The sequence below is a fragment of the Amblyomma americanum genome, chromosome 1 (assembly GCF_052857255.1).
Source record: "Amblyomma americanum isolate KBUSLIRL-KWMA chromosome 1, ASM5285725v1, whole genome shotgun sequence".
Classification (NCBI taxonomy): Eukaryota; Metazoa; Arthropoda; class Arachnida; order Ixodida; family Ixodidae; genus Amblyomma; species Amblyomma americanum.
In genome coordinates this window covers 127682279-127701571 of record NC_135497.1, presented here as the reverse complement: position 1 = coordinate 127701571, position 19293 = coordinate 127682279, and the positions used below count along the sequence as shown (strand labels likewise).

Genomic DNA, 19293 nt, shown 5'->3' with positions numbered 1-19293 from the left:
TCGTTCGAGGTAGAGCTCGCAGAGCGTTCGGTCACTGCGTGTAACTACCTGACGGAGAACAGACCGGACGCCAAGCCCATGTGTTCGAGGAATGCACAGAGGCTCACCAAGGTTCGCTCACGAGTGCGCGCACTGCCCTACGGCCACAATAGCGTCTTGAGGGAGCCTGGTAGAATGCCCAGTGCCCGATAGGCCGCAAGCATCTCGCGACGAGCATCGGCGACCGCGGCACAGTGAAGGAGCAGGTGTTCAAGTGTTTCCACTGCACCGAATCCGTCACACACATAACTCGTCGCCATTCCGTGACGCTCCCGTCGTTCCCCTGGCCACACACAGCCAATGCGCGCGCGGAGGATCATTACACATTGTGACCGTGTAAGTGCGCGACAGCCGGTGATACTGTTGATGCGCTCACCTCCTGCGATGCGTGGGTCGGGGTGCTGCTTTCGGAGATGGTCGTGGATGGCCGCACGCACGTCCTCCAGCGCAAGGGGCAGATCGATGGCAGGTAGTTGATGTGCAGCGGTCGCGAGGTTGTCAGCTTCTTCGTTGCCGGCGATGCCGCAGTGACCGGGCACCCACTTTGCACGCACGGCACATCCTCTCTGCGCGAGGCGCTCGAAGCGCGAGCGAATTTCCCGCACTAGTGGGGTACCGCGGCCGTTAGATTGCAGGCGGCTGAGGGCGGCGCGGTAGTCGCACGGCAGAGCACTCCTGGGCGGCGGAGGGCCGAGGGTGAGCAGCAGGTCCAGCCCGAGCAGGATCTCCATCAACGCCGCCGTGGTAGAGGAGCCCAGGAAGGTTGCGTGTTGCTGGCTGTGCAGTCGCAGGGCGGGGATGGTAGCCGCCGCTGCAAGGGAGCAGCTGTCGCGGGCCACTGAGCCGTCGTTGTACACGAAGAGATGGTCCTGGAGCTCCTCGTGTATGACGGCTCTGGCCAGCTGCTGCACAGCACAGAGAGGTGTGCTCCGCTTTTCCGCTATGCCGACGATCTCTCGCTGTGCCTCCGAGGCAGCAGGCCAGGGCGCGCAGGAGCCGTAGGTGGGAGGGCCTTGAGTCGATTGCTCATACTCGAGCATCACCGCGTCCATTCGTGAGCGCGGGTGCGAGCGCATACGCTGCAGCAGCGAGCCGCCTTCCGGTGCGCGGTCAAGCCGGTCGATGTGATTCAGTGCCCTGCGCGCTGCTGAGAGCTCAAGTGGCCACGCTCCTGCGTCGGCCAACGTTGCAGCGCACTGCGAGTTTTTGGGCAGGCCTAGGCACACGCGCATGGACTTGCGGTGCTGCAGCTCGAGTTTCTTCCAGCACGGCTTGCGCACCGTGACGAGCGGCAGCGCATAGAGCACCGCCCCCAAAGCTGCGGCATTGTATAGCCTCAGGGCGGCTTGCTGGGAGATGCCCTGGCCTCGAGCGGTGAGCTTGTGCACGGCGGCGGTGATCCTCATCTGCAGCGTTACCTAACCTGTGATTCTCCACCGCATAATTATTTATATAGGGGTGAAGGGGCTCGTTTTAATATGCACGAAGAAAGCCAACAGTCAGTGAAATGAATGTTCAAAGGAGATATATTATTGATACTGGTGATTAATGGGACATTAATAGCGTAATGATGTTATCTCTCAAGATTATGATTATAAAGCAGAAGAAAAAGCAAGCACATGCTGCCGGTAGGATCCGAACACCCAACCTCCGAAGTTTACAAAATTCGAGCCGACAAAAAGGTGTTGCTGGCGTACGTTCATTTCATACACGATTTTTACTCGGACGTCATTTTTAGCTGCTGTATATATATATATATATATATATATATATATATATATATATATATATATATATATATATATATATATATATATATATATATATATATATATATATATATATATATATATATATATATATATATATATATATATACGCTCTTTGTAAAATTTTGGATTTCCGTAAGAAGCTCAACGACCCTGTATTTTGGCCTTTATGCAAATATGTACCGTGTAGAATACTCTTGCCTGAGCTGGTGGCCTGTGTTTTGAGGACAATTGGATTGGATTGTAAAATATTTATTGCATCTAGAGCAGGTTGCAGGAGACACATACTAGATGGCCGCTAGCCCATGGCTGGCGGTGACCTCACTGGCCCGCTCGATTGCCCGTACTAGAATCTTTGGGTACGAGCTGACCAGCACGGCTTCCCACCGCTCGGGAGAAGGGAGCTGTATCAACTCCGCCGGAGGCGGATAATTTGCTAAATTCCACAGAATGTGGTCGTATGTGGCTCTTTCACCACATTTATGGCAGTTTGGGTCGTACTGGCCACGGTACATGAGGTCAAGCACTGCCAGATTCAGAAAGGAGCGTGTTTGCAGTCGGCGCCAGTTAACTTCCTGCGCTTTTGTTAACGATTTCTGGGGTGAGCCTAAAGTGATGGGTGATGTCATGAAATGAGATCAACCCGTCCCTCGTTAAGTTCGGGTCGGAGGGCGCGCTCACTGCCCGGTCGACGAAAACTCGGGCTTGCGCGTGAGCCGCCTTGTTCCCTGGAATAGACAAGTGGGCCGGGACCCAGATCAATTCAACTTCTCTAATCGGAAGGGTTGTGTTTTGAAGGATGCGGAGTGAGGTAGATGTGATACGGCCCCTCGGGAAATTGCGAATGGCTGTTTTGGAGTCGCTGAATATAATATCAGCACGCGTGTTCGCTAAAGACAATGCTTTTGCCGCTTCATCCGCGGTCTCGGGGGAGGTGGTTTCTATCGACGCGGCCGCAAACTGGGCGCCGTTCCCGTTCACCGCGATAAGTGCAAACGCTTTTCTCGGGGTTGTCGGTATTCCGCTGCGTCCACGTACGCCACATTGTCGTTCCGGCCTTATGGTGTGTGCAGGGCGCGAGCCCTCGCTGTGTAAAGAATTTTTTTTTAATGGCTAAAACCTTTCTGCACTAATCATTTGCTTCGTAGCTCTCGAGTAAGAAAGACAATGAATAAGGAACCTTGTCTCACATACAACTACGGGTGCAGTGTATGGCTGTTTTGTGTTACGTGCGGAATGCACACACATGTAGAGAATAGAAGAAACTACCACCACACCATGACTCTCTAGGAAAGAGCTCACACCTGATTAACAGGTAGCATGGGAGAACACAACAGAATTTCTTCTGGTTAGGTTAGTAGAGGGTGTAGCGATGTAGATTGAAACCACTTGCGTTCAGGAGCGTTGTGCCTAAATGTTTCAAGCGGCTGCGCACTGTAGACACCAGTTCCAGGAGACTACGCTGCCAGGTGCCCTCGACTCCAGCGTCCTTCATGGCCTGAGTCGCCATTGGTCGTGAAACAACATAAAAAAACGTTTTTGTGCTTGTCGACAAAGAACAAGAATCAAGCAGTGGAGTGATTCCTTATGTTTAGCGATTTTTTCTTGGCCGACATAATCATCATGAAAGAGTAATGAACCTTTTTTTTTGCTTTTTGCATTCTCACTGCTTAGCAAAATCGGTACAGATAAACGACAGGTAGGGATTTAATTATTAGCCTCCTCACTTGGGTTTCATAGATAATCTGTTTTAGTTGTAATAAGAACACAGCACACTATTAATACAGCACACCACAGCACGGCACAGTAATAAGAGCACAGCACAGTAATAAGCACAGCGTCACGAACAGCCAGCCGAACCGTCCAGGCACAGAACAGAGACCGCGTTCAGTCCAGAGCACGCACGAGCGACCGATCGTTCGGCGCTTCTCGTCGTGTTCTTCGTTGAGCGCCAGGCTCTGAAGATTCTAAAGCCCGTGTCCAGTCTTACATAGTACTTGAGCTCTTACCATCACCTGATGGGTGAGAACTTACTCATGTGACGATTGCTGCTTTTCGGTTTTTCTGCGTTTTTTTTTTCCTATTTATACGTGTTCCTGTTGCAAAAAAAGTTTCAGTTGCGAGTCTATATGTTCATCCTTCGTCCGCTTGTCTTTTTATGCGTTTTTGCAAGCACACATACCACACTTGCCTACTTAATGCCCTTATATACGACAAAGTTCGCGTCAACCAAACTTTTTGCACTATCCGCCTTAAATTTCCATATTTTTCTTATCCAGTTTTCTCCTTGTTAGTGCCGTTGGTAACTGCAGGTGGAAAGGAGATTTGAAAAATAAGCAGTTTTCGGTTATCGATATGCTATTTGAACCTACCAAAAATCCTGATAAAGTTCAACAAAATGACCTTTTGCTTTTAATAGGGGTCACGCCGAGGAAAAACTTGGTGCCAGGTCTAGCGGACGCATCCGTATCTTTGATGGGCCTCCTAGTTCTTCTACGAAGCCTCCAGCATCAGTGCTTGACTGTGTGTTGGTCTTCTGTTGTACCCCTTACCTTGCTTGAAACATCCGGATGTGCAGCTTTTAAACCAGCGCCTGTACATTCCTCCTAAATGCCCTCTTTTGCTGAAAACGTTTTACAAATACTTCCGCAGCGGTCAACGCAATGAGAATCCGCGGCTCCAACATGTACAGGAGGTCGTCGCTGTTGTTAGCACATATTCCCAGCGATAACGTCTTCGCACACGGTAACTTGCCACAGATACAATTTGCCGCAAGAAACGCCCTATCAGCTTCAACATGAATTCGGCTGGCTTAGGGAATGTGTGGTGCCATGCGATGTTCATTCTGGTGCCATTTATAATTAATAACATGGAGTCGGAAGGTAAGTGGAAACTTCTGCTGTTGTTCCTTCGCCAACACTGTTATCGTGCAGGATTAATGCGTTATTTTTGCTCATTTTTTGGAGAAACTGTGAGAAACAGCGGCAGTGTGTCAATGAGGCAAAATTTTATCATCCTCCGCATTTCTGTTCTCTGCCATGTACTGCCATACGCACCTCGAATTTCAGGCTTTCTGAATGTCAACTAAATGAATTTAATAGGTTGCGAAGCTATTCCTGTGATGTCGTTTTAACTTTTTAAAGCGCTTAATAAGATTAACAGATGTCCTTCTACATTTTTACAGAAACCATAGAGAGGAAAAGCCGGGGCTCCATGTCCAGTAGCGAACGTCCCTCCAGTTCCTCTGGGAAGCCTCGGGCACCAACGCCAAAAGGTGAGTTGTTCTTCCCCTCCCCTTGCTCTGCTTTGAACTGGTGCATTCCTAAATTTTCAAGCCTAATTTTCCCAGTGCCTCGCTGGGAAGTGTCGTAATCTGCTTAAGCAATTTTCAGTTCTTACGTAGCGGTCACCGCAAAGAGCATCCGAGGCTCCAGTCTGAACAGTAGATCGTCACAGTCGGAGCCCGTCACGACCTATGCGGTCTGTCCGCCGATGGTAATATTCAAAAATATCAATATAACTCAAATACAGGCCCCCTAGCTTAGGCAAAGTCTGGTTTGTTATTCGCCACTGAAAAGTAGCGTTTTCTTTACTTTCGGTACCGCTAATTTCTGATATTAGGAATCTGATCAACAAACGAGGATTATCCTCTCTGTGCTGTTAGCATACAGTCAGAGCTTAATCGCAGGCGGTGTATTTGGCAGTTCCCCACAATTTTCTCGGAGTAGTTGACTGCGGTGCGGGAATGGCGGTTTGCTACAACCTTCGGCGTTTACATGCTGTCTCATGAAAACGAAGGCGGATAAAGTGTCGGGAGTATTAAGGACGAAGTTAAAGTCGATGAAACGGGCCGCTACGGATAGTGCGGCTGGGTCAGTAGATCGCCGGGAGTGGCCTTTCACTGCGAGTAGACTTAGCGCTTGCGATAATGGTGAGTGTGGATGGCTGAATCTTGTTCGTCGAAATAGTGCTTTTCGTGTACGAATGTCTGAAAAAAAAGCTTACTTTTGATATAGTAGAAATCACGGAATCGTAAAGGGAAGTTCGTAGTAATGAATGTAACCGATCAAAGTCCATAGTAGAGAGAAACTGATCAAGTGGTTCATGATAATCACAAACTGAAGAAGGCAGAGAAATCCTCAGGGTGCTTGAAATTTTTGTGACAAGTACAGTTGCCTTAGTCTGGGCAAAGCGTTCATTACTGGTGGGGTTTAAATGAGGTCATCCAGGAAGATCACCCTGCCGTAATAAATATACGGTCGTCTAGGAAGATGACCCTATTTAAACCCCGCCAATGACGATCTCTTTGCTCGGACAAAGACAAGTCCACTTGTCGAAACGTTCGTAAGCAACCGGCCAGAGCGCGATATCTTTTTTCTAGCGCTAATGACTTGAAGTTTTAACTCAACGCAGGGCACAGCAGCAAGACTCCTTCAAACTTATCGCTTACTTTTCTTTTTAACATTGCCATCAGATTCCGTACAATCCCTTGGATGCAAGGTCCGCGGCCCTTGGTGGACAGATGGTGGGGCAGGAGACTTGAACTACGCATTTCTCGAGTCGCCCAACCCAACGGCTCCATTACGCCAGGGTAACGAACCTGGTGAAAAGATGGTGACCGTCGATGCTCAGAGTCGCATTCCAGAGGTGGCCGATCCGCAACACCAGGAAACCGCCTCTGAAAAGCCTTCTTCTTCGACCAGCACTGCTGTGAGTAAGCGGGTATGCACTTGTGAAGCGTCACGAAAGATTGTCATTAATTTGTCTGCGTAAATCATCCAATCAATAAATTAATGAAAATAATTAATTAATTAGGTAGTTAATAATCAAGCAAACAAAAAAGCAAGCGAGCAGTAAATCAAAGTTTACTTCTTCCAGACGAGTACACAATTCTGGAATGGTTACGTGGGCTAAAACCATGCTTGATTACAGTTTGGCTAGGCCCCGATATCTTATTTACAGCAGCAGTTCTGACATCCATTTTATAGAGGTGAAAAACAAATGAACATAATGTAAGCATATTCGGCGTCTAAGGAACATTAAGCAATGTATGTTGTTCAGAATGGAAACAAACAAAATGTACATATACACTTCTTGGGAATGTAAGTAAAAGCGTCCCTTGCATTAAAGACCTAATTTGGACATAATTTTTCAAAATGGGCTGGTTTCAGAAGCATAAAAATAAGTACAATTTTCCTGTAAAAGACAACTAATTTATAGATCCCACTTTCTCAGTAGCTGTCAGAACGAAAGATGCCGAGTAACGTTTAAAAACCTATTAGCAAATCCTATATCAAATAAAATGTGTTAGATCCTGCTCATGTACCAATCGAAATGAGCCAAATATATTCGTAAGAGCTTTCTACAACAGCTAGAGCTTCTTAGCTGGGTCTGTTTTTAGCGTGGTTTCATTTATTCCTTCCACCGGGCTACCTTCTCGTCGACTGCGTACGATGCGAAGAGATCGGGGGAAAGATGTGATACCAGATGACGACGATAACGATTGGATCATCAGCCCCGTTGCCGATGAAGCAAGGATGCGCCTCTGCTGCAGTTAACGTGAAAGTGTTTAGTTAGACTAGTTGGCAGTGGATATCTCAATCCATTATTACAAGCGAAATGGCTGACGGGAAAAAATACTAGCTGTCGTCTTGTTTTCCGTCTGTACGCGTTTCCTATTTCTCAAGAACTCGGATTGTTGTGTATAACAGTGATGCAAAATATATTCTAGACCCTATACATTCTAGCGAATTTACTTTTCTGCTACCAAAGTGTGAGCACTAGAAAAGAAGGCTGTCATGTCAATGCTTCTCACAGAAGCCTTCTATCTGTATTTACTTACTGATGTGAAAGCAGAGCAGCGCACCCAATTGCACGCAATGAATGTTCTAATTGTTTTCCTCCTGTATTTGCAGCATAGTTTTTAAGCGCTTTCTCATAAACAGACAATGAAAATAATTCCAGAAAAACTTTTCTAAACAAAGCAAGGCTAAATCCAGAGGCTGGCATAGAAGAATCAAATACAAAGTTTATATACTGATATTAACAAAATTATTTGCGTAATTTTTGGCTACATTGTGGTATAGAGCTGTTATAACATGTAAAGCATATCATATAACATCTTGGATTCCGCTAAGGTTTGTGCGTGTAACAAACATATGCATTATTCTCGGTTTTCGATTAGATCGATTTGGCTGATTTCGAAAAAAAAAACTCAACATAATCTAAGTCACCGCGGTGACTCAGTGGTTAGGGCGCTCGGCTCCTGACCCGAACGACGCCGGTTGGATCCGGGACGCGGCACTCGCGTTTCGATAGAGGTGAATTTCTAGATGCCCGTGTACTGTGCGATGTCGTTAAAGTTAAAGAACCGCATGTGGTCGAAATTATCCAGAGCGCATCACTATACGGCGTCCCTCTTGAGTTTTTTTGTGACGTTAAACGCCATGAAACCATAAAAACTTCGTAACATACAAACTTTGTCCGTAAAGTTTCGAGACTGATTTATTTTTTTCTGTAGAAATGATTCCCCAAAACAAAAGTTGGTGCATATGTGTAGCGCCGTCTTTTAGGGATCACCTGAGCTATTTATGTTAATTGCTGTGGCAGCCGCTAGATGGCACTACATGCAGAAAAGTACGTTGTCAATGGTCGTTTGCGCATTCCAGTGTGAGTAAATGTGGAGAGATTGACGTCCACCTCGAAATGCGTGTAAACATAAAATTCTGTGTGAAGATTGGCAAGACAGCCACACACACGTATAAGCTCCTTCGTGACGCTTACGGCAAAGAGACATTATCGTGCGCGCGAGTTTTCGACTGGCACAGGAGGCTCGTTTCGGATAGAATGTCGGTGGAAGACGACACAAGGCAGGGACGCCATTCAACCTCACGGAATGAAAACAACGTGGCTCGGATGAAGAAAATCGTACAGCAAGACCTCACCATTACAGTCCGCATGCTATCAGATGCTCGCGACATTAGTAAGACAACATGCCACCAAATTTCGCTTGAGAACTTGGGGAAACGAAAGCTGAATGCCAGACTAGCGCCGCACTCTCTCACACAGGAAAAGGACACGCGAGCAAACAGCGCTGATTTGCTCTCTGAACCAGAGAAGAATGTTGCATTCGTCGACAGCATCATTGCTGAAGACGAAACATGGTGTTTTCAAAGTGATTCTCAAAAAAAGAGGCACAGCGCCGAATTGCGGTCCACAAGCTTTCCGGCGTCGAGACAGGTGCGGCGACAGAAGACGAAAACAAAGACGATGCTGATAGTTTTTTTCGATGCCAGAAGTGTCGTACACCACGAGTTCGTCCCACAAGGCAGAAGGGCAGACGGTGAATTAGGAGATTTGTATCCGCCTGCTCCAACACATGCGTGATGCACTGCGACGCCGTCACCCTGACTTATGGGCATCTGGACAATGGAGCCTTCTCCATGGTAACGCAAGGCCGCACACTGCTCTCAGCGTGGCAAAATTTCTCGCCAAGCACATCATTACTGTACTTTTTCATTCGCCATACTTGCCTGCCCTCTCCCCATGCAATTTTTTTTTCTGTTTCCTCGTGTGAAGAGAGCCCTAAAAGGTCGCTGGATGGGAGCGTGGAGGCCATTCAAGACGCCACTACAAAGGAGGTCACAACCCTGCCAAAAGAAGCGTTTTCCAAGTGTTCCCAAAACCTCAAGAAACATTGGAAGCTGTGTATAGACTGCATGAAAGACAATTTGAAGGGGTGCTGCAAAATAATTTCAATGTTAATCGCATTTCTTTTAATGGCATCAGTCTCGGAACTTTACTCACAAAGGTGGTACTCTGTAAACCCTTATCTCACGTTTTCACTGCTACTGACACGATTCCGCTACTTCTGGCGGCATTGCGCTTTTAGTCAGTCTTTAACTATACGATATCCAAACCAATATTGCTCTTCTTACTTCGTTGCGAGAACTATGCTCATGTCAATTTCTGTTTTCCTTTCCATGCGATAACAAGAACAAGGTAACCGTTTAAACGACGGCGACGATTAAAGCCTCAGTCATGGTACTTATGAAGAACACTGGCAGTCGTCTGCGGCAGCTGCAGACGAATGCCAGCGCGTGCACATTCATGGCCTTGCATTCCAGAGTTCGGGTACGGTTACTGTCTACGAACGACACTAATTTGCCACCAGCTGAATTCCGGTTGAAGGCTCCAGGGGAACAAGTAAATCTTGTTCTGTAGCCAGATGGCCACCGACTAGTAGCCGGATACAAATATTACATGAATGTATTCTTTGGGGCTCTCTAGGCTTCGATAGCTTGATTTGAGGCCGTTTGGTACCGCTGCCGGTCTTAAAGGGTCGCTGAATATGGTGCTCGAGCTTGGCTATAAAATGCTTGCTTTATGGAGAGTACAGGCCACCGAGCGTCCATGCCACGCAGGAGACCTCGGAAGCGAAGTGGAAATTTACACTACATATTCGAAAATTCCCGCTTTCGCACGGCGCGGCGACCAGCGGTGCCGGGGTTTTGCACGAAACCTGTCATACAACGTCATGTCGAGCAAGTGACGTCAGGAGCCGAGGGTTATCATTGGCTCGCCACGCCAACTTTTTCAGCCGTCAGGCAGCTACCATGGCGGCCGCCACTGCGGCTGCAAATATTTACGAGAGGAGAGGGAAAGGTGGGGAGGCCACGGAAATTCAAATATTATACCGAACGCATAAAAAATTCTCGCTCGAGAGTATCTGTGAAGTGCCATCATTGAACATCCTAAGCGTACCGCGACTTTGAGAGCCCCTTTTTGATGCCCTTTAAGGCAAGCAGGCAATAGAAACAGTGAAAACTCAACTTCCGAACGGTAAAACTTCCGCCTTTGAAAGGAACTCGGCAGCACATGTAGACCGTGTGCATTCGGCAGTGGTACGAATCGGAAACAACGCTTTCGCACGCGTTCTATTTAGCTGACGACTAGGAGCTTTCAACAATGCGTTCACAACGCTCGAACAGTCGTGAGCTCCGTAAAAACTCTCGCGCGTGATCACGATCCCTTAAGAACTATCTGATCGCGTTTGACGAGCAGACGAATAACTCGCCTCCCGCGTTGATCTGTCAATGGGGTAAGGCGTCTGCGGCGATGCACAAAATACAGGGGAAAGAACATAAACCTTCTCGGGATTATTTTTTAACATTATGACTTTTATTCACCAGTAACGGTTGGGATCGTTGCTGAAAGATTATTCAGGTGCAGTAACAAAGAACAGTGATAAATCTGAAGCCATATTTGAAAACTTAAAGAAGCGATTATAATGCATCAAAACTGCTCATTTTAACAGGCGAGGCTTATCTGCACGCGAAATTCGGAGGCCTTGGGTGCGGATCCAATCGGCGGCATGTGGCTGTTTTTTCTTCTGCTTTCTTATCAATTATATTGAAAGATAAAAGAATACTGTTAATTTCCCATTGATGAAAACGAATAACTAAAAAAATTCTCCAATGCTCTTTTGTTTCGATGGCTATTTGCATCCTTCATGTTCTGTCAGGTCAATTACTTACAAAAGTGCTCGCACTGAAAGGATCATTGATACAGAACTCTAAAGATCCTTTGCGACGGATCAGTTGTTGTTGCCTTCGGTGGCGGAGCCCGACGCTGCCGGACTGAATCCCTCATGCGGCTGTAGAATTTTAGTGGAGGTGCAACGTAAAACACCAGGGTGCTGTACAAAGATACTCCAAGTTAAAGAATCTCGGGTACAAGAAATAAATTCAGACACTTCGTCCATAGCGTCCCTAACAACGCACGTGCAGCTTCAGCACGTTAAACCCCATTGATCTTCGTGTCCGCCTGAACTCTCAAGTAAGGGGAAAGACTGTGCGTTTGAACCAGGACACCTGTAAGCACGTGATCGGTCTCTGCAGCGATCTGAAAGGCATTGCAACGCGCACAGCACTCGTTGTTCTCGCAAGAAGATGTTAACTTCAGTGGTACTGCAGTTAACTGCATTTTACGTCATGCTGCCGGGGCACTCATCCTTGACGCTTTCCATTTCAAGCTAGTACCACCAACTCTTAGATAAGCGTTGGAAGCTGTCGACAGGCGTGCTATACATGCGTGATCGACCCTTTTCGCTTACCTATTCGCCTGCGTGCTGCGACCAGTGCATATATCGCCGCCTGTATCTCTCAAAGAAACGAAGTGGCTCAGTATCGTAGTGTGAAGTTCCCAAAGTCCTACTTCAATCTGAGTGCTTGCTTTTTGCGTCTGCTTGCGTGCAGGATCTCGAGAATGCGCCCCGCGAAAGCTTTCTACCAAACAAACGAAAGGAAGAGGCGGACGGACAAGAATTTGTCGGTTTGAAGCCCGCAGACACTCTGGTTGCCAATGGTGCCGAGGCGAACGGCGTAGACCAGAGGAGCCCACGACAAATCAACCTCCATCCTCCCAGGGCACTGTGCCGCATGTCAAGTCCAAGTCCAGGGGAGTCTGAAGACACAACGGCCTTCGGTAAGTAATGCCCTTGTTCTGCTTGCTCGTATCTCTTATCTCTCCCGGGTGTGACTGTAAGCCACTTGCGACAAGAAGAAAATCAGATGGCGTTGGTTGCACGCCTCTCTGCACGCCGGACAGCAGTGGCGTCTAGAAATAGACGATGAGCCACGCATGTCGTATAATCTGGCCGCGTGACATAAACGACGGTTCCTTTTTTTAAACCAAAAAGCTCTACTCCTCTCATGCTGAGCCTGAAGGTCATCTGTCTCTTGGATTTGACCTCTAACGGGAGGCGCACCGCATGTCCAAAATCGCGCATGGCAGGTGCCTCGATCTTCATCTTCACCTTCGTCGCCACAGCTGCGCGCTTAGCAGTCGCGTCCGCCGCTGCGCTGGCTGCTGCTCGGCCGATCCTTGGCAGTCACTTGCGTATAAAGACAAGCGGCGAATTGCGGCCTCCGCTGCGCACCCGACAAGTTCGAAATTATCTGCATTAAGGGCTATGCCTACAAATCTCCCGGCGACATCGAGGTTTACCTCGAAGGCACGAGAATAAAGGAAGTCCCTCTTATCCGCATCCTGGGCCTTTGGCTTCAGAGCGACAGGAAAGCCAACCACACGTTACAGCGTCTCCGGACAACTGTCCTCCAGATCTCCCGCAAGATTCGGCGCATCACCCGCAACCAAAAAGGCATGAGAGAGGAGGATACAATTCGACTGATACAGGCTCTAGTTATGAGCCGCCTGTCATACGGTCTCCCATTCCTACCACTTCTGGGGAATGAGCGAGACAAAGCAGACGCCATCATCCGTACCGCCTACAAATATGCGTTATGCCTCCCGATGTACACGGCCAGCTGCCACCTCGAGGACCTGCGACTGACCCACACAATTGAAGAAATTCGAGAAGCCGTCCCAGAATCCCGAAAGGAACGCCTCCTCACCACCAAAGCTGGACGCGCAATCTTGGAAAGAGTGGGTTCCCTGGCTGACATACGCGCCGTCCAGGAAAACCAAGACCTACTCTCGACTCTGCAATCTCGCGTGTATGTAGCCCCACTCCCGAAGAACATGCACTCGAACCCTCAAAAGGGACCACGAAAGGCGCGAGTGGACTACCTGCGCCGCACACACCGACAGGCACGAAATGCTGTATACGTCGACGCAGCAATGTACCCCGACTCTACAAACGCGGTGGCGGTCGTCTTGGACACCAATTTCACGGAAATCGCCAGCGCCTCCCTACGAAACTGCTCTCCCACAGCAGCAGAAACTGCTGCAGTCAGGCTCGCCGTCCAGCATGGCGATACCACGGGAAATGAACTAAATTGTGACCGACTCCCAGTCGGCGTGTCGGCTCTTCCTCTCTGGCAGACTTCCACATTCCGTCGCTCCCATTCTGACTACCTCACATGTTCAAAATTCCACATGCAAGCACCAAATCACTTGTACTCCTGGGCACGAGGTGATTGAGGGAAATGAGGCCGCGGACAGTCTAGCTCAAGGATACACTAAACGAGCGACTAACCTCCCCGACCTCACCCCTCTCCCCTCTACATATGGCGAGCGCCTCATCCTCCTCCGAACACAAAGGCAAGTCTATACCCCACCACACCGTAAGCTAACGGCGGCAGAGGCGAGCGACTGGCGACAACTACATACGAACACCTTTCCTAGACTCCAAAAATACCGTATACTCTTCACCGATAGATATGACGGAATCTGCCCCTGGTGTGGCGGAATTCCAGCAAAATACCATGTAACATGGGGCTGCTCCGGTCCCAATCCCTCTGAACTAGGCTAACATCAGTACGAGGAACACTGGGAGTCTACACTGCTCAGCTCTGATTTGGCGACCCAGCGCAAGCTGATATTCCAAGCAAGAGCAGCTGCGGTGGACATTGGGTTCCTGAAATTAGGATTCCACCAAAAATCGGTATTTTCTCTTTATCCTACCTTTTTGTGAATAAATGTTTTCTACTACTCCTCGCCAGTTGTGGCATGTGATGTGTCACGTGATTCGCTCTTGCGCTTGCCAGTCCCTTTCGCCGCTGCGCCGGTCGCCGCTCTGGATTCTCGCTCTTGCACTTGTGGCACGTGACGCATCACGTGATTTGCTCTCGCTGAAACAATTTGCTCTCGCTGAAGTCTGGAACAATAAAGATGAAGAAAGCTAAGCAGTCTCTAACATGCTTAACAGAGCTTCCGCCTCGACATTCTCGCTGTAGGCGGCTGGTCAAGGCCAGCGCCTGTCTTCCACTGGTAAATATGCCACAGCAAATTGGATCTGTTTCAAGGAACTCGCTCTCGACTTTCGTGGTTCATAACGTATTAAGAGGGCGGAATTGACCTTTGAAATGATAAATACCATTTTCTTTCAACAAGTAATCGTTCATAATTAAATATGATGAGGTTTAGAGCTGATTTCCTACCCGTATATCAGGTAACTGCCAGCAAATCTCTCAAATCTAAAGGGGACGGCTGATATTTGGCCGTGACTCAATAAAAGAAGCTGAGTAATGATGCAAGAATCTACCTTGCTCTGCGGTATTAAAAGTTTTCTTTTTGTCGCAAATGGTGCACTTGTTAAATTATTAAATTTTTTTCTTCAATTTTTTCTCTCGAATATTGGCCACAACATCTGCTCTGCTTGTCAGTGTAAGCGTTACTTAAGAAAGCAGATGTAAAGGATTTGAAACATTATCCCAATCAGCTTGTTGTCCATTCACTGCAATGTATTTGCTAAGTTAATCGCCAATGAATCAGGACAACCTTCGATTTCTCTAAAGAAAGTGATCAGGCAGGTTTTCGTAGAGAATACTCGACAATAAACCATCTTCGCACTATCAGTCAGGTGATAGAAAAATAAAAAATACAGCCAACCCCTATATATAGCCTAAATTCATTGCGAGAAGGCATTTGACTCAATCGAAGCTTCAGCAGTCATGCAGGCACTGCTTGAACAGAATGTAGAAGTTTTATGTAAAAATGCTGGAAGGTCTCTATAACGACTGCAATGCTAGCGCAGTCCCCCAGAAAGTAGTCAATAAAAATCCTATCAGGAAGGATGTCAGGCAGGGATACACAATGTCGCCAACACTTTTCATCGCTGTTTGCAGAATATATTCTCAGGTCTGGATTGGGATCAGTTGTGAATAGGAGTTCACAGAGAATACCTTAGTAATCTGCAATTCGCTGATTTGATTCCCTTGCTAAATCACTCAAGACATGAAAAGCAAAGCGTGATCGATGTTTTACATAGGCAGAGCAAAACGGGGGATCTAAAAATTAATGAGCCGAAAACATAAGTACTAGTGTTCAACATTCTCGGTAGGCAACATATTTTTGTCACTGACAGCGACGGAGGTCCAGATCACGAGAGAAAAACAACTATAAAAATAAGAATGGGGTGGCGACCATATGGCAGGTTCTCTCAGATCATGAATGGCAGTATACCAATATCCCTCAAGAGAAAAGTATACAACAACTGTATCGTACTGGTGCTCACCTAAGGGGCGGGAACGTGGAGGCTAAGGAAAAGGGTTCAGCTCGAGTTTAGAACACCGGAGTTGAGATATAGAAAAAAAATGATAGGTGGAAAGTTGAGAGACAGTAAGAGGGCAGAGTGGGTGAGGGAACAAACGCTGGTAAAATATATCCTAGCCGAAATCAAGAGCAAGAAATCTGTTGGGGCAGTGCGTGCAACATGAATATAACCGACTGGATTCCAAGGGAAGGGTAGCGTACGAGGGGCAGCAGAGACTTTAGGTGGGCAGATGAGATTAAGAAGTTTGAGGCTGTAGGTGGCCGGAGCTCGCACAGGACAGGGTTAATGGGAGAGATATGGGGCGGGCCTTTGCTCTGCAGTGGGCGTGATCAAGCTGATGATGGTATAAGCCTTTAACTCAACTGTCCATCAAAGAGAATTTTTATTCTTTTTGCCGACACGTGTGCGCAAACTTAGGAGTTTTAAGAGCAACAACAACATCGGATAAAGTTTTGAACCAGCAGTGTTTTGCCACTTCGACCCTACAAGATACGAATCTAAAAAAACTGGCACTTTAAGAAAATTTGGAATTTGCAACATTAAAACGAGCCAACTATATTGTTTTACCTGTGAACGATAAAATCAGGCAGAATCAAGCATGCCAAACAAAAAAAAACTGAATGCGGATACTAAACGTTTACTTTCACCTAACAATGTAGCAGTAATACCGTCGAAATTTTAGGGTATTTTGCCGCTAGGGTTAGGTGTTGCAATAAGGCATCTTTCGACAGGCGTCCTCCACCTCTGACGACTGGCGCTTCGACATTGTATCCGAGAAATATATTAAAAATGTGATTCTGTATTAATTCGAGAAACTCATATACATGTGAGCGCTAAATGAAAGTATTCGGGCTTCAGCATTTGCCGCACATGATACGCCGTACGTTACCAGGTTAACTACGTAAGCCGCTGCGTCGCAATTTCAGGACATTGAGAAAAGCTCAGCATTTACTATGACTTGATATTAAGGCATTTGATATTTTACATTTTACAACACTGCAGTGATGGACGAAAAAGACAAAGTATTCGGTGTTCATGGTGATTATGGCAGTGGTTGCAGCCTTTTGTGAGTACAACACAAACACGGCAAAGTCGCCACCACCACCAACCATAGTAACACGTAACCCTGTTTGTCACCCCCTCCCCATCGTGCCTTTCTCATTTACATCAGGTTTCGCGGAGGTGATTGGGAGGAACATCAGACGGGGAAAGAAGACTGGCATTACCCCACGTGACTTCGACTTATCCTCTTTGGGGTCACCTAGCCTTATAGCCGCTGTTCCTAAGTTCCCCGAACTGCCTTCTCCTCACAAGGTGACCAGAGCGAGCGCTGAAGATAGCAACTCAAAAGAGCTGAGGACATCGCACCAGAAATTTCCTGAAGTCCTGCCTACGTTGCCGAGCAGCGCTGTGAGTAGATGCGGTTCCTTGCTAGTGAAGAATTGCAGGATTTTGAGTGGCTTCTTTCTCGGACGAAATTTACCTTTCAGACGATTTCAATCAATGGTCGTACCTGATGACACTCTGTTCTTCACTTTGGGGATCGTTTTCGTCGATTAGTTAAGAGAACTGTGCTCATGGTAGAATTTCGGTTCTTCCGGTCAAGCTGACTCCATTAATTGTATACAAGCGACGCGCTGCCTCTTACTGCAGAGAAATGCAGGGGACTGTCGGGACGATTCTATTGTTAGCATTCTATCAAAACTGTATTGGAAGGCCTCCTGTTCTGTAAATATGTCGGAAGACTATATTTCCTTATTGCTGAAAAGCCGAGAGGTAGCATCTCTGTTCTGTTCCTCTGCGCAAAATTGCAGGCACTGAAGCGAACCTTTATTGCAGATTTTAAAAATTTCAAAAACTTCACAAAAGCCCGTATTGAGGAAACCAATACAGCCACCTCGATAACCGCTTGAATCTGCCGACAGCCGTGTTTATATAGTGTTTATATACGTAGTCAGTGTCAGTTCTATGCACGCGCGCCTTCCATGAGCGTCGGTCGACCATCAGATATTTCGCCGCTTGTATCTCTGTAATGAAAAAAGTTGCTCCTATCGTAGCATCACCTTTCCACACATCCTGCTTCAACTTGAGTGCTTGTTTTTTGCCTGCGCTTGCGTGCAGCATTCAGAGAAGGTGCCCCGGCTAAGCATTCCCCCAAACAAAGAAAAAGAACCGACGAATGGACCAGATCTGGACAGTTTGGTGCCCGCATACTCTCCGGTTGCCAACGGCGGTGAGGAATCTTGCGGCATAGACCAGAGGAGCCCGCAACAAATCAGCCGTCATGCTTCCAGGTCAAGTCCAGAGCATGCGGAAGACAGTACGGGCTTATGTCAGTAATGCCCTTGTTCTGCTTGCCCGTAGGTCTTGTCTCTCTTGGGATGTCTGCGCGCTACTTGCGAAATGATGAATTACAGCCGTTGGTTGCCCGATTCTCTCAACGACGGACAGCAGTGGCGTCTAGATATGCATATGGTTAACCACATCTGGCGACTTGGCATTAGCGACAATTCCTTTTTTTTAGATCTCGGGAGACAAGCATGCACATTACTGTCTTTTTCAGGTCGCTCTTGATACACCAGGTGTTGCAGTGAATGTGATCACTCGTGTTTATAAATAGGGTTTTTGAGGTAAACAGAAGCTTTCTCCGGCATAGTAGTGCCACCGTTGGCGGATGTTAAAATCGGGCGAATTATGTTAACTAGCCAAGTGATTACCTAAATTTTAATAGTTAAATTTTTAACCTGCCAATAGGCAGCTGATTGCAATTGGAGATTTGTTTACCGGCCGTTAATAATAAACATGTCAGTTTTCAGAATTTAGAAAACACCATTACTCTCGCCGCTGTCGACAAAATTTGGGTGCATCTTGCGGAAATACAGGCGTTTTCGAAAGAATGCAGGCAAAGCAACCCTTCCAGTGGTTGTAACTAGTCGTAGTAGCCAAACGCAGAAACTGAATTGTATTCACGGTTACTGTGGCATTCGTTGCAGCCTTTGGCGACTACAATACAATCTCGCCATTGATACCACTACCGCAGCGCTGGATTAAGGGGGGGGGCACTAAGGGGGCTGCAGCCCAGGGCCTCACCTCGGACAGTAGAAGGGGGCGGATTTATTCTAACCTGCTTAGTATATGGAACCGTGAGCAACGGAACTTCGAGCGACATGTATGAATCGAGAAAACCAGAACGAGCAGACGGGGACCCTGCCTCATGTAACAGCATGCGTTTAGCCTGATCATTTGGGAGAGCTTGTCGAGCTGCAAAAACAGGGATCCTCCGCCACCCCGGCGGGGCGCCCTTTCTTACGAATCGAGGTGCGTTTGCTTAGAAGTGTTTTCGTGGTTTCCTGTCAGTCCGTCTGTCCAGTGCTGTCTGGAGGGGTGGGGCATGAGGGAAACACGAGGACCTAAATCTCCCTTGCCCCTCGTCACCACCACGCCACCCTCCACCTCTCAAATAGTTCC

At 47.4% G+C, this 19293-nt stretch overlaps 1 protein-coding gene across 1 annotated transcript; it reads left to right on the top strand.

Moving 5' to 3' along the window:
- Positions 1 to 12234: 12234 nt before the first annotated feature.
- Positions 12235 to 18165, top strand: LOC144113641 (uncharacterized). Its single transcript, XM_077646828.1, has 3 exons — positions 12235 to 12293; positions 16997 to 17235; positions 17947 to 18165. Exons 1-3 carry the CDS (start codon positions 12248 to 12250, stop codon positions 18163 to 18165), a joined length of 504 nt encoding a protein of 167 aa, XP_077502954.1. The 5' UTR covers positions 12235 to 12247.
- The last annotated feature ends 1128 nt before the right edge of the window (positions 18166 to 19293 follow it).